Genomic DNA, 12,962 nt, shown 5'->3' with positions numbered 1-12,962 from the left:
GGGTGGCTCAGTCAGTTGAGCATCTGACTTCAGCTCAGGTCATGATTTCACAGTTTGTGAGTTCGAGCTCCACGTTGGACTCTGTGATGACAGCTCAGAGCCTGAAGCCTGCTTCAGATTCTCTCTCCCCCTCTCTCTCTGCCCCTCCCCTGCTCACGCTCTCTCTCTCTCAAAAATAAATAACCATTAAAAATTAAAAAAAAGTTTTTTAAATACAATCAACTCAGATTAGGCTTTCTTTTAATTTATAAAAAGCATCTCAAATATTTAGTAAATTTAGGTGATTTGTTGCCATTTTTTGAATTTTACATTAAGACATGTAACTTGTAAAATGATCTAGAGGAATAACATTGGAATGAAAATATACATGTATAATGAATGAATATATACATGTATAATGACATGAGAAAATTTTGAATTACTAAGTCTGAGAAATGAGATAAAGCATTTCTATTAACAGGGGAATCTGGCTCAGTTTGTTAAACATCCGACTTTTGATTTCGGCTCAGGTCAGGATCTCATAGTTCATGAGATAGAGCCCCAAGTCTGTCTCCTCATTGAGAATGTGGAGCCTGCCTGGGTTTCTCTCTCTTCTTCTCTCTGCCCCTCCCCTGCTCATCTCTCATCTCTCTCACTCTCTCAAAATAAGTATTAAAAAACACAGAAACTAAAAACATTTCTATTAACATAAGACCCTTCTTAGAGCAATGAGTTTGAAGCATCTAACACATTCACTAACACAGAAATCAGATTACAATTTTATTCATATCTATTCTTCACATTTTGGGCAAAGAAACTGACTTACAGGTGCGCGGAGGGATCTGATAAGAAACAAACAGCAAGGTGCAGAGATGCAACCACCACAGAACTCTAAGATACTCTTACCTTCTCTGGTTGGTAGGCAATCCAGGCAGTGAATGAACGTCTGCAGAAAGGTAGCTTCGGATAAATATGTAGCCAAGTAAAAGTCTAGTGGGAATATTATTATCTTCATATAAAGTAGCTAAATGGTAGCTGCATAGTCTTTCTGTGAGAGAAGAAAGAAAAATATATTGAATACTTAGACAAGGGAAGACATTGAGAGATGAAGTGACTGAGAGTGGAGAAATCCTTTGCACGGTGTTTGGACTGAACATTATATGTATCTGAAACTTTGTGTTCATCTATATCTGGGAATATCTTCCTCTCTTTTAAGCACTTCTTTGCACCAGTGATCAAATCTTGTAGGTGATGTTTAATTCTGGAAAATGGGATAGAACAATGGCAGGTGCTACTTGGGGGAGAGAGAATCTCCTTCATCTGGGGGTGTCTGTATCCACAGAAACTCCTTTTTCAATCTGAGACAAGGTATATAAATCTGTTCCTAGAGAGATTTCAGTGGCTTTGGATCCCACAGGGTCGGCAGATTTTGTTGTGAAGAGCTCATGGCAGAAGACCTGATTAGTCCTTTCTGGTTGGAACAAAATGAAGGACCAAATTACTGAAACTTGATGTATTTGCTTGTTTATTTGTAGATTTCCTCTTCCAGTTGTCTTATGAACTGGGGGAAGAATTTTGGCCCCCACTGAAAGTAACTGCTAAGGTTGGTCTCTCCTGTGTTCTGTTACTTCTTTTATTTTCTCTAGAGTCAATTACAGTGTGTGAGACTTGCAGCTTGGGGAATATTATAATGGGACCCTTGTGATAAGACAAGACCAAGATCCATGGTTTGTTTTCTGGGATACTCCCTTAGTTTCTAGCTTTTTCCAATTTTGCAACATCAGCTGGGACAAAATCTGTGGGGCTTACTAAGGCTTGTTGTCGATTTTACGTCTTTGATTTCTTTACTCTTCCAAAAAAGAAATTTGGGGGAAAAAAAAAGCTAGTATGGTTGTTACTGGTCAAAGATGTCTTTGACCACATTCTTTTGACCACATAACAATGTCTTATTGACACACATTCACATTTTATGAAAGTCATTTGTTAGAATTACTAAGGCGCTAACATAGATCTGATAGTGTCGGAGAAACATAGAATCTCAGGGTTAGAAGAACATGGAGAGTCATCCGATCTAGCATCTTGCTGTCCTCTACATAAGGGATGCTCACTGACCAATGATTTTTATTAGTATTTATTGATTCGGTGCTTTTGAATACTTTGACATCTTTACTTCTTCTCTGGTAGCCTGATCTTTGGAGTTCTTTGAATGCTTTTTCAAAATATTTCCTCCCCTCAAATGTCCAGAAATGGTATAGGTCTTCAAAGAATACCTTAAATGTGATTTGTTTCACCTGCCTGTGGACTTTTGTGGTGATCTCTACAGCTCCCAAGTCACCTTGGAATTGAGATGTCTAGAGTAGAGGTTGGTGAACTTTTTCTGGAAAGACCAGATCATATTTTTGGCCATGAGGACCACACAGTCTCTGTTGCAACTATTCAAGTCTGTCATTGTACATGGAAGTGGCCATAAATGATACGCATAAAATAGGCATGGCTGTATTATATAAAACTTCTTTGTAGACACTGAAATTTGAATTTCACATAAATTTTAATGACAAAAGTTCTTCCTTATCAGTAATTAGTCTAAATTGTAAATGATTAAAATTTCCAATCAAAAGACAGATTGGCAGAACAGATAAAAACAATGATCCAATTACATGTGCCTGTAAGAGAGTCACTTGAGATCCAAAGACACAAACAGGCTGAAAGTGAAAGGACAGAAAAAGATATCCCATGCAAATAGTAGCCAAAAAAGAGCAGGAATAACTATCATATCAGACAAAAATAGATTAAATACAAAAAAGTTACAAGAGACAAAGAAGGACATTGCATGGTAAAAGATTCAATACAACAAGAAGATATAACAATGGTTAGTATTTATGTATCTAATGACAGATCAAAATATATAAAGCAAAACCTGATGGAATTGAAAGGAGAGATAGATAGTTCTACAGTAATAGTTGGAGACTTTAATACACCACCCACAATGGATAGAACAACAAAAGATAAGGAAATAAAGGACTTAAACAATAAGCCAACTAGACCTAAGAGACGTTTACAGAATATTCTACCCAAAAACAGAATACACATTCTTAAGTGCACATGGGACATTTTTCAGGACAGACCACATATTAGGTCACAGATTAAATCTCAACATATTTAAAAAGATAGACATTCTCTGACCATGAAATTGTTAGAAGTTAATAAAAGGAAAAATGGAAAATCCATAATATTGTTGAAATTAAACACACTTTTTAAAAATGTTTGTTTTTGAGAGAGAAGAGAAGATGAGCAGGGGAGGGATAGAGAGAGAGAGGGACAGAAGATCTGAAGTGGGATCTGCACCGATAGCAGACAGCCCGATGCAGCGCTCAAACTCACAAAATGTGAGATCGTGACCTGAGCCAAAGTCAGACGCTTAACCAACTGAGCCCCCACACACTTTTTTTTTTTAATGTTTTTACTTATTTCTGAGAGAGAGAGAGAGAGAGGGCAAGCAGGGGAGGGTCAGAGAGCGACAGAGAGAGGGAGACAGAATCCGAAGCAGACTCCAGGCTCTGAGCTGTCAGCACAGATGCAGGGCTCGAACCCACGAACCGGGAGATCATGACCTGAGCCAAAGTTGGGCGCTTAACCGACCGAGCCACCCAGGTGCCCCCCACCCCCCCCTTTTTTTTTAAGTATGCTCTACACTCAATGTGTGGCTTGAATTCATGACCCTGAGATCAAGAGTCACATACTCTACCAACTGAGCCAGCCAGGCATCCCCAAACAATATACTTTTATTTTTTTTTTATTTTATTTATTTATTTTTTTATTTTTTTAAAATGTTTTATTTATTTCTAGGAGAGAGAGAGAGACAGCGTGAGCAGGGCAGGGTCAGAGAGAGAGGGAGTCACAGACTGAAACAGGCTCCAGGCTCTGAGCTGGCAGTCAGCACAGAGCCCGATGCGGGGCTCGAACCCACGAACCGCGAGATCATGACCTAAGCGAAAGTCGGCCGCTTAACCGACTAAGCCACCCAGGCGCCCCACAAACAATATACTTTTAAACAACCAATGGACAAAAGAAGAAATACTTGAGCATGAATGAAAACAACTTGACATACCAAAACTTTTTGGACACAGTGAAAGCAGTGCTAAGGGGGAAACTTAAAGCTGTAAGTTCTTACATTAAAAAATAAAGATCTCTGGGCACCTAGCTAGCTCAGTGGGTAGAATATGGAAATGTTTGTTTGTTTGTTTGTTTTGAGAAAGAGAGAGAGTGCAGGGGAGGGGGAGAGACAGAGACAGACACAAAGAGAGACAGAGACAGACACAGAGACAGAGAGAGAAAGAGAGACAGACACAAAGAGAGACACAGAGAGAGAGACAGAGAGAGACAGACACAGAGACAGAGAGAGACAGAAAGAGAGAGACAGAGACAGACACAGAGACACAGAGACAGAGAGAGACAGAAAGAGAGAGACAGAGACAGAGACAGAGAGAGAGACAGAGAGAGACAGACACAGAGACAGAGAAAGAGGCAGAAAGAGACAGAGACAGAGTGAGAGAGAGACAGAGAGACAGAGACAGAGTGAGAGAGAGACAGAGAGACAGAGACAGAGTGAGAGAGAGACAGGGGCAGAGAGAGAGAGACAGAGACAGGGGCAGACAGACAGAGACAGAGACAGGGGCAGAGAGAGAGAGACAGAGACAAGGGCAGAGAGAGAGAGACAGAGACAGGGGCAGGGGCAGAGACAGAGACAGGGGCAGGGGCAGAGACAGAGAGAGAGAGAGGGGCAGAGACACAGAGAGACAGAGACACAGAGACAGAGACACAGAGAGACACAGAGACACAGAGAGACACAGAGACACAGAGAGACAGAGACACAGAGAGACAGAGACACAGACACAGAGAGAGACAGAGACACAGAGAGAAAGAGGCAGAGGGAGGGAGGGAGGCGGAGGGAGGGAGGGAGGGAGGCAGAGGGAGGGAGAGAGAATGAATCCCAGGCTAGTACAGAGCCTTATGCAGAGCTCAGTCTCATAAACCATGAGATCATGACTGGAGGAGAAATCAAGAGTTGGGGGCCTAACTGACTGAACCACCCAGGCACCACAAGCATGCAACCCTTGATCTCAGGGTTGCAAGCTGGAGCCCCATGCTGGGTACAGATAGTACTGAAACAAACAAGCAGAACCAAAACAAAACCAGAAAGATCTCCATCAACAAGTTACCTTTAAAACTAAAGGATTTAGAAAAAGAAGAACATACTAAAACCCAGAGCTAGCAGAAGGAAAGAAATAATAAAAGATTAGAACCCAGATAAATGAAATAGGGAAAAGAAAAACAATAGAGAAAGTCAAGGAAACCAAAGATAAAAGAAAGTGACAAAACTTTACCTAGATGGACTGAGAAACAAAGAGAGAAGACTCAAATTATAAAATCAGTGAAGAAAATGGAGACATTACTATCACTTCTATAGAAATAAGAAAGATTATACAAGAGTACTAGGAATAATTATATACCAAAAAATTGGATAACCTAGATGAAATGAACAAATTCCTGGAAATACAAAACTTGCCAAGACTAACCTGTGAAGTAATAGAGAATCTGAAAAGACCTATAACTTGTAAAAAAATTAAATAAGTAATGAAAAAATCTCCCAACAAGGAAAATCCCTGACCTGATGGCTTCACTGGGAAGTTCTACCAAACACTTAAAGAAGAACCAATATCAACCCTTCTCAAACTTTTACAAAAAATTGAAGAGGGAACACTTACTAACTCATTGTATGAGACCACCGCTACCCTAATGTCAAAGCCAGAAAAAGACTACAAGATAATTACAAACCAATGTTCTTTATGTACATTGATGCAAAAATCCGCAATAAAATATTAGTAGCAGAATTCAGCAGCACATTAAGATTATACACTATGACCAAATAGAATTTATTCCTACAATGCAAGAATGATTCAAAATATGAAAACTGATCAATGTATTATGCCACATCAAGAAAATGAAAGGAAAAAACACACGATCATCTCCATCGATGCAGAAAAAGCATCTGACAAAATTCAACACTTTTTCTTGATGAAAAACACTTAGCAAACTAGGAATAGAAAAAAACTAATAAAAGCCATATATGAAAAAGCCACAATATACATACTCAATGGTGAAAAGCTGAAAACATTTCCTCTGAGATCAGGAAAAAGACAAGGGTTCCTGTTTTCACTGCTTAAAAAAATTTTTATTTTTATTTTTATTTTTATTTATTTCTAGGAGCTAAAGAGAGAGAGACAGCATGAGCAGGGCAGGGTCAGAGAGAGAGGGAGATAAAGACTCTGAAACAGGCTCCAGGCTCCGAGCTGGCAGTCAGCACAGAGCCCGACGCGGGGCGTGAACCCACGATCCCCAAGATCATGACCTAAGCGAAAGTGGGACGCTCAACCGACTAAGCCACCCAGGCGCCCCTAAAAAAAAATTTTTTTTAATGCTTATTTACTTTTTTTAAAAAATGTTTTATTTATTTTTAGGAGAGAGAGAGACAGCGTGAGCAGGGGAGGGTCAGAGAGAGAGGGAGTCACAGACTGAAGCAGGCTCCAGGCTCTGAGCTGGCAGTCAGCACAGAGCCCGACGCGGGGCTCGAACCCACGAACCGCGAGATCATGACCCAAGCGAAAGTCGGACGCTTAACCGACTAAGCCACCCAGGCGCCCCTAATGCTTATTTACTTTTGAGAGAGAGACAGAATCCACAGCAGGCTCCAGGTTCTGAGCTGTCAGCACAGAACCCTACATGGGGCTCGAACTCACAAATTGTGAGACTAAAGCCAGGTGCTTAACCTGACCTGAGCTAAAGTCAGGCATTTAACTGACTGAGCCACCCAGGTGCCCCTGTTTTCACTACTTTTATTCATCAAGGTACTGGTAGTTCTAGCCAGGATAATTAGTTTAGAAAAAGAAATAAATGTCATCAAAATTGGAAAGGAAGAAGTAAAATTACCTGTTTACATATACGATTTTATATATAGAAAACCCTGAAGATTCTACATACACAAATGGTTAGAAATAATAAAAATGAATTCAACAAATTAGCAGAATACAGTCAGCACATAAAAATCCATTGCATATCTATACATGAGCAATGAACAATCTGAAAAGGAAGTAACAAAACCAATTTTATTTATAATAGCATCAGAAAGAATAAATGTTTAGGAATTAGAACCTAACGAAGGAGGTGAGAGGTTTTTTACAATGAAAACTACAAAACATTGTCAAAAGAAATTGAAGAATTTTACAGACAGTTATTAAACAATTTCATTTCACAAATGGAAACACATCTGATGTTTGTGGATTGGAAGATATAATATTGTTAAAATGTCGATACTTTTAAAAAGTCAATACTATTCAAACTGATCTACAGACTCAATGCAATCCCTGTCAAAATCCCAATGATTTTTTTTTTTTTTTTTGCAGAAATAGAAAAACTGGGGGTCAGTCAGTTAAATGTCTGACTCTTGATTTTGGCTCAGGTCATGATCTCACGGTTCGTGAGTTACAGCCCCACAGTGGGCTCTGTGCTGACAGCACCCGGCTTGCTTCAGAGTCTCTGTCTCCTTCTCTTTTGTCTTTTCCCCATGTGCGCTCTCTCTGTGTCACTCTCTGTCTCTCTCTCAAAAATAAACATTAAAAAAAACCCTGAAAAGTGAAGTAAGCCACTCCATACCCTTACACAGTTTTATTCAGCGTAACTTACCGACGGGAGGGATCTATAGGTTGGACAGTCAAGGTGGTAGGTGGCTGTTCTCCATCCCCATCTTTGGCTGTTAGTCTCTGCCCCGTCCAGAGCTAATTCCCAACTTTTATGGAGAGGGGAATGGTGGTGAGATCACAGCGTAGTTCTCTAAAGTGGCACCATCTGTGTGCCAGAGGATCTCTACTAGTTATCTAAAGTGGGGTTTCTGCATATAAGTTATCACTACTAGTTACCTAAGGTGGAGCCTCCTGTGTTCCACTTTAGGCAAGATCAGAACCAGCCTTCCTGCATTCCATGCAGGGCCTGAATTAACTTCCATGGGGCCTGGAACGTGTAGCCCTGAGAAGTCATTGAGCAGGCATGAAAAAGATGGAATTACTGTTATTAGCACTCCTACAGAAAGGAAGAATGAAACTGGAAGACTTAGCTTTTCTGATTTTAAAACTTACTACAAAGCTACAGTATTCAAAAGTGTGGTATTGGCATAAAGACACATGGACCAATGAAATAAAGATTCCAGAGGTTGCCTGAGTGGCTCAGTTGGTTAAGCATCTGACTTTGGCTCAGGTCATGATCTCAGGGTTCACAAGTTCGAGCCCCTCATTGGGCTCTGTGTTGACAGCTCAGAGCCTGGAGCCTGCTCCAGATTCTGTGTCTCCCTCTCTCTCTGCCTCTCCCCCCACTCATTCTCTGTCTCTCTCAAAAATAAATAAAACACTAAAAAACTTTCTTAAAGATTCCAGAAATAAATCCTTGCAGATATAGTCACGATGATTTTTGACAAGGGTGCCAAGACCATTCACTGGGGGAAAGGACAGTCTTTTCAACAAGTAGTGCTGGGACAGCTGGATATGCACATATAAAAAAATGAAGTTGGACCCTTACCTAACACCCTATACATAAATTAACTCAAAATGGATCAAAGACCTAAACATAAGACCTAGGCCAATAAAACTCTCAGGAGGAAACTTAGGACAAAATCTTCACAACATTGGATTTGGCAATGATTTCTTGGATATGACACTACAGGTAACAATAACAACAGCAAACAGACAAGTTTGATTTAATGAAAATTAAAAATCATTGTGCATTAAAAAACACTATTAACAGAATAAAAAGGCAATCCATAGAATGAGAGAGTATATTTGTAAATTATATATCTGATAAACAGTTAATATTGAGAACTCTTAAAACTGAGCAGCAACAAAAATGGACAACCTTATTAAAAAATGGGCAGAGGACTTGAATGGACATTTCTCTAAAGAGGACATACAAATGGCTAACAAACACATGAAAGAATGCTCAACATCACTCATTTTTCAGGAAACGTAAACCCAAACTACAATGAGGTACCACTTTGCACCCATTAGGATGGTGGCTATCAAAAAACCAGAAAACAACCAGTGTTGTTGATGCTGTGGAAAAAAGGGAACCCTTATCCACTCTTGGTGGGAATGTAAAATGGTACAGCCACTGTGGAAAACAATATGGCAGTTCCTCAAAACATTAACAGTGGAATTACCACAGGGTCCAGTAATCCCCGTTCTGGGTATATATGTCAAAGAACTGAAGGCAGGATGCCAAAGAGATATTTAAAAACCCATACTCACAGTAGCATTATTCACAATAGCTAAACATGGAAGCAATCCCAGAGTCCGCTGATGGATGAAAGGATAAACAAAATGGGGTATATACATACAGTGCATATTAGCCTTAAAAAGGAAGGAAATTCTGCAGTGTGCTATGACACGGATGAACTTGAGGACTTTATGCCAAGTGAAACAGTCCAATAACATAACACAACTATTGTGTGATTCCACTTATATACTTAGAAGAGTCAAAATCATAGAGATAGAAAGTAGAATGGTTGTTGCCAGGGTTGGGGGAAGGGGACAATGGACGGTTATTGTTTAATGGGCATACATTTTAAGTTTTACAAGATGAAAGGAGTTCTGGAGATGGATCATGGTGATTCACATTACCAACGATGTGAATGTATTTAATACCACTCAACTGTAGGCTTGACATAATTAAGATGGTAATTGTTATGTGTATTCTACCACAATAAAAAATATCTGCAAAAAAAAAATTGGGCTAGCATGACCTCACACATCTAAATGAGTGAAAAAGCTTTCAGTAAATGAAAGAGCACATTTACCTGGTCCTTCATTTTCTTTTTTCTTTTTTTCTTTTTTAAATATATATATATATATATATTTATTTCTAGGAGAAAGAGAGAGAGACACCGTGAGCAGGGGAGGGTCAGAGAGAGAGGAAGATACAGACTCTGAAACAGGCTCCAGGCTCTGAGCTGGCAGTCAGCACAGAGCCCGACGCGAGGCTCAAACCCATGAACCGCCAGATCATGACCTAAGCGAACATGACGCTTAACCGACTAAGCCACCCAGGCACCCCAGGTCCTTCATTTTCTAAAAGAGCTATTAACACTTGCTCTTATATTGCAATTGAGTCCTCTGTCTCTATGTTTTCTTGTTCTTCTAGGTAAGACCAGGACAGGTCACAGTGGATAAGTTAAGGTCATTTTTATCACCCTGGCCTGGTCAGAGGGATATTGTGTGATCAACTGATTGGCCCACTGAATCACTAACCAGGTGGCTTTCAGATCTTTGGCTATTTGGCATTTTGATAATTGGCTAAGAGTTTTCCTGGATACTTTGGACAGTTTGGATGTAGTTCGAAAGTCTTTCCTTGTACTGTTTTAATTTTTAAAAAACTGCTGATTAAGTGAAGTATTAGTAAGGATGAGGTAAAGCTGCTGTAATAAAGTAATCCATTAACAAATCCATGATTTAAACGATGAGAGGTTTATTTTTCTCTCACTTAAAATTCTGAAGCGAATGTTCCAGGTAGGTGATTGATCTCCTTGATGTGAGCAAAGCAATCCAAATGCCTAGAGGCTTGGGAAATTGTGAGTGAAGCAATGAATGGAAGATGGTGGGGTGGCATTTCACTGGTTTTCTCCAAAACTTTCTAGAATAATTCCCCTCCTCCTAGATAGAGCATTATTCCTCATATTTAACATTTGTGTAGAATGTGCTTTCTCCTGAGAGGTGGATGAGAAAAGTATAAAACAGCCCTGGCCAATTTATTGAGGTTAAACATAGCACTAGAAGCTTCTTCCTAGTAGAATTACATCCAGTTCAGCTTAAGCCGACATCTATTTTTGAACGTTTGCCACACGCAGCAGTAGTTGAGAGATGTGGTAGCAATGGTGCCGTAGGAAGTCCCAGAGCCTGGAGTTACTTGTTTTCCCTGGCAGCCCCTCCGCCTGCTGTTATCCTCTTCAGAGCAGACTTCACTTCCTGGTTCCTCAGGGTATAGATGAGGGGGTTCAGTAATGGAGTGACAACAGTGTAAAACACAGCCACTGCCCCATCCAGGGGACTCTTGGAGCCAGCCCTGAGGTAGATGAAAATACAGGGGACATAGTAGACTGTGACGACGGTTAGGTGGGAGCCGCAGGTGGAGAAGGCTCGGCGCCGCCCATCAGCAGTGCGTATCTTCAGGATGGTGTGGACTATGTAGGCGTAGGAGAGCAGAATTAACATGAAGCAACTGACAGCCACCACCCCAATGTCCACAAAGGTCACAAGCTCATTGACGGTTGTGTCAGCACAAGCCAGTCTCAATATTGCAGGAATGTCACAGAAAAAATAATCCACTTGGTTGGGCCCACAGTAGGGCAGGCGGAAGGTCAGGGTGGCCTGGACAGACCCATGGATGGAGCCAGCCACCCAAGCCCCAGCCACGAGGATGGTGCATAACCTCCCATTCATGAGCACAGGGTAGCGCAGAGGCTGGCATATTGCCAGGTACCTGTCGTAGGCCATCAAGGTATAGAGGAAGCACTGGGTGCTGCCCAGGAAGTGAAAGAAGTACAGCTGAGCCACACAGCCACCAAAGGGGATTGCCTTGCTGGCTGGAGTGAATTTTAATATTATTCGAGGGACAATGACTGAGGAGAGCCACATGTCCAGGAATGAGAGCACACCTAGCAGAATGTACATGGGGCGGGTGTGGAGCTTTGGGTCAGCCCACACGGTGAGCAGAATGAGCAGGTTCCCCAGCTGAGTCAGGATGTAAATGATGAAGAAGACCAGGAAGAGGAGAGTCCTCAGACTGGGGGGGTGAGGTAAACCCAGGAGAATGAAGTCTGTCACGATGGTGTCCAGGGATGTGTTTTTGGTTTTTCCCATGTCTTTCTGTAGTCTGTGGAGATGAATGGAAATACACACAGGAGGCAGTGAGAGAATGGTTTCATCTGATGACCAGAGTCTAGGAGGGATACAGATGGCTTCTTTATTTTAAAATAGAAAGCATTTGCCATCAGTCATCTGGGTTTGCTCTGCAAGACCATCCCTCAGAGGCTAGTTAATTTCTAGATGTCCTGAAATACTCCTTCTATGGGAGACACTATTTCAAGTATTGGAAGCCATGGCACAAGGTTGTGTCTGAATAACAGTGTTAGTGAATATGATGGGCCTGTACCCCCAAGGGGGACCACAGAGAAGTGTATTCTGGAGCTCTGTGGACCAGTTACTCCATAATTACCATCCCTATTGTTGGCATGGACTTCTCAAAATGTCTCCTGCCATGATCTATAAGAACCCTTGAGATCTGGCCCTTAAATATTTCTGTATCTTCTTTCCTTTGGTTACCTCGGAGCACCAAGGACCTTCTGGCCCCACTTCTGGAGTGTACTGATTCATCTCAACATAGTCTCATTCCTTAGGACTCACTTGGCTGTCACTTTCTTTGGGAAGAGTTTTTCTCCCTTAGAAGACAATCTTCTTGGAGATAAGAATTAATATTGTAAATGGGAATTGCGGCACAGTGTGATGAGAGTTATTTGCCTAAATGCTCAGTGGTTTCTTGTACTAGATTATAAGCTCTTTAAGAGCAAAGGTCAAATCTTTTTTTGTTCTTTTATTATATCTGCAGCAACTGCCAGTGTTTGGCAACAGTAAGGTAATTAATAAGTATTTGTTGGCTGACTGACTGAATGGCTTTTGCCAGCTCTGGTTGGTCTTGCATCCTGTTTCCCTGTGTGATTACATCTCCCCTGATTTGTGTCACCACAGTCAGGACTGTAGGGTGAGGGACTGGCTACATACTTCAGCAGTGTGAGTCTGTCCCCAGTGTAAACAAAGTCAAAGGCATCATTCATGTTTTCAGTTTGCTTTAGAATGTTATTTAACTTTATTGATTGACCTAAATAGTTT

The 12,962-nt window shown here is 41.0% G+C and overlaps 1 protein-coding gene across 1 annotated transcript; it reads right to left on the bottom strand.

Annotated features, from left to right (window-relative positions):
• Positions 1-10,979: 10,979 nt before the first annotated feature.
• LOC120240495 (olfactory receptor 10G2-like) lies at positions 10,980-12,001 on the bottom strand. The gene is given in 2 exon segments (XM_039245247.1): positions 10,980-11,962; positions 11,965-12,001. Coding segments are annotated over 2 exon segments (1,020 nt in total).
• Between the last annotated feature and the right edge of the window lie 961 nt (positions 12,002-12,962).

Source organism: Hyaena hyaena, unplaced genomic scaffold (genome assembly GCF_003009895.1).
Source record: "Hyaena hyaena isolate Hyena2069 unplaced genomic scaffold, ASM300989v1 scaffold_256, whole genome shotgun sequence".
Taxonomy (NCBI): domain Eukaryota; kingdom Metazoa; phylum Chordata; class Mammalia; order Carnivora; family Hyaenidae; genus Hyaena; species Hyaena hyaena.
Note: the sequence above shows the minus strand (reverse complement) of the source record. Positions and strands in the feature narration are given on the sequence as shown.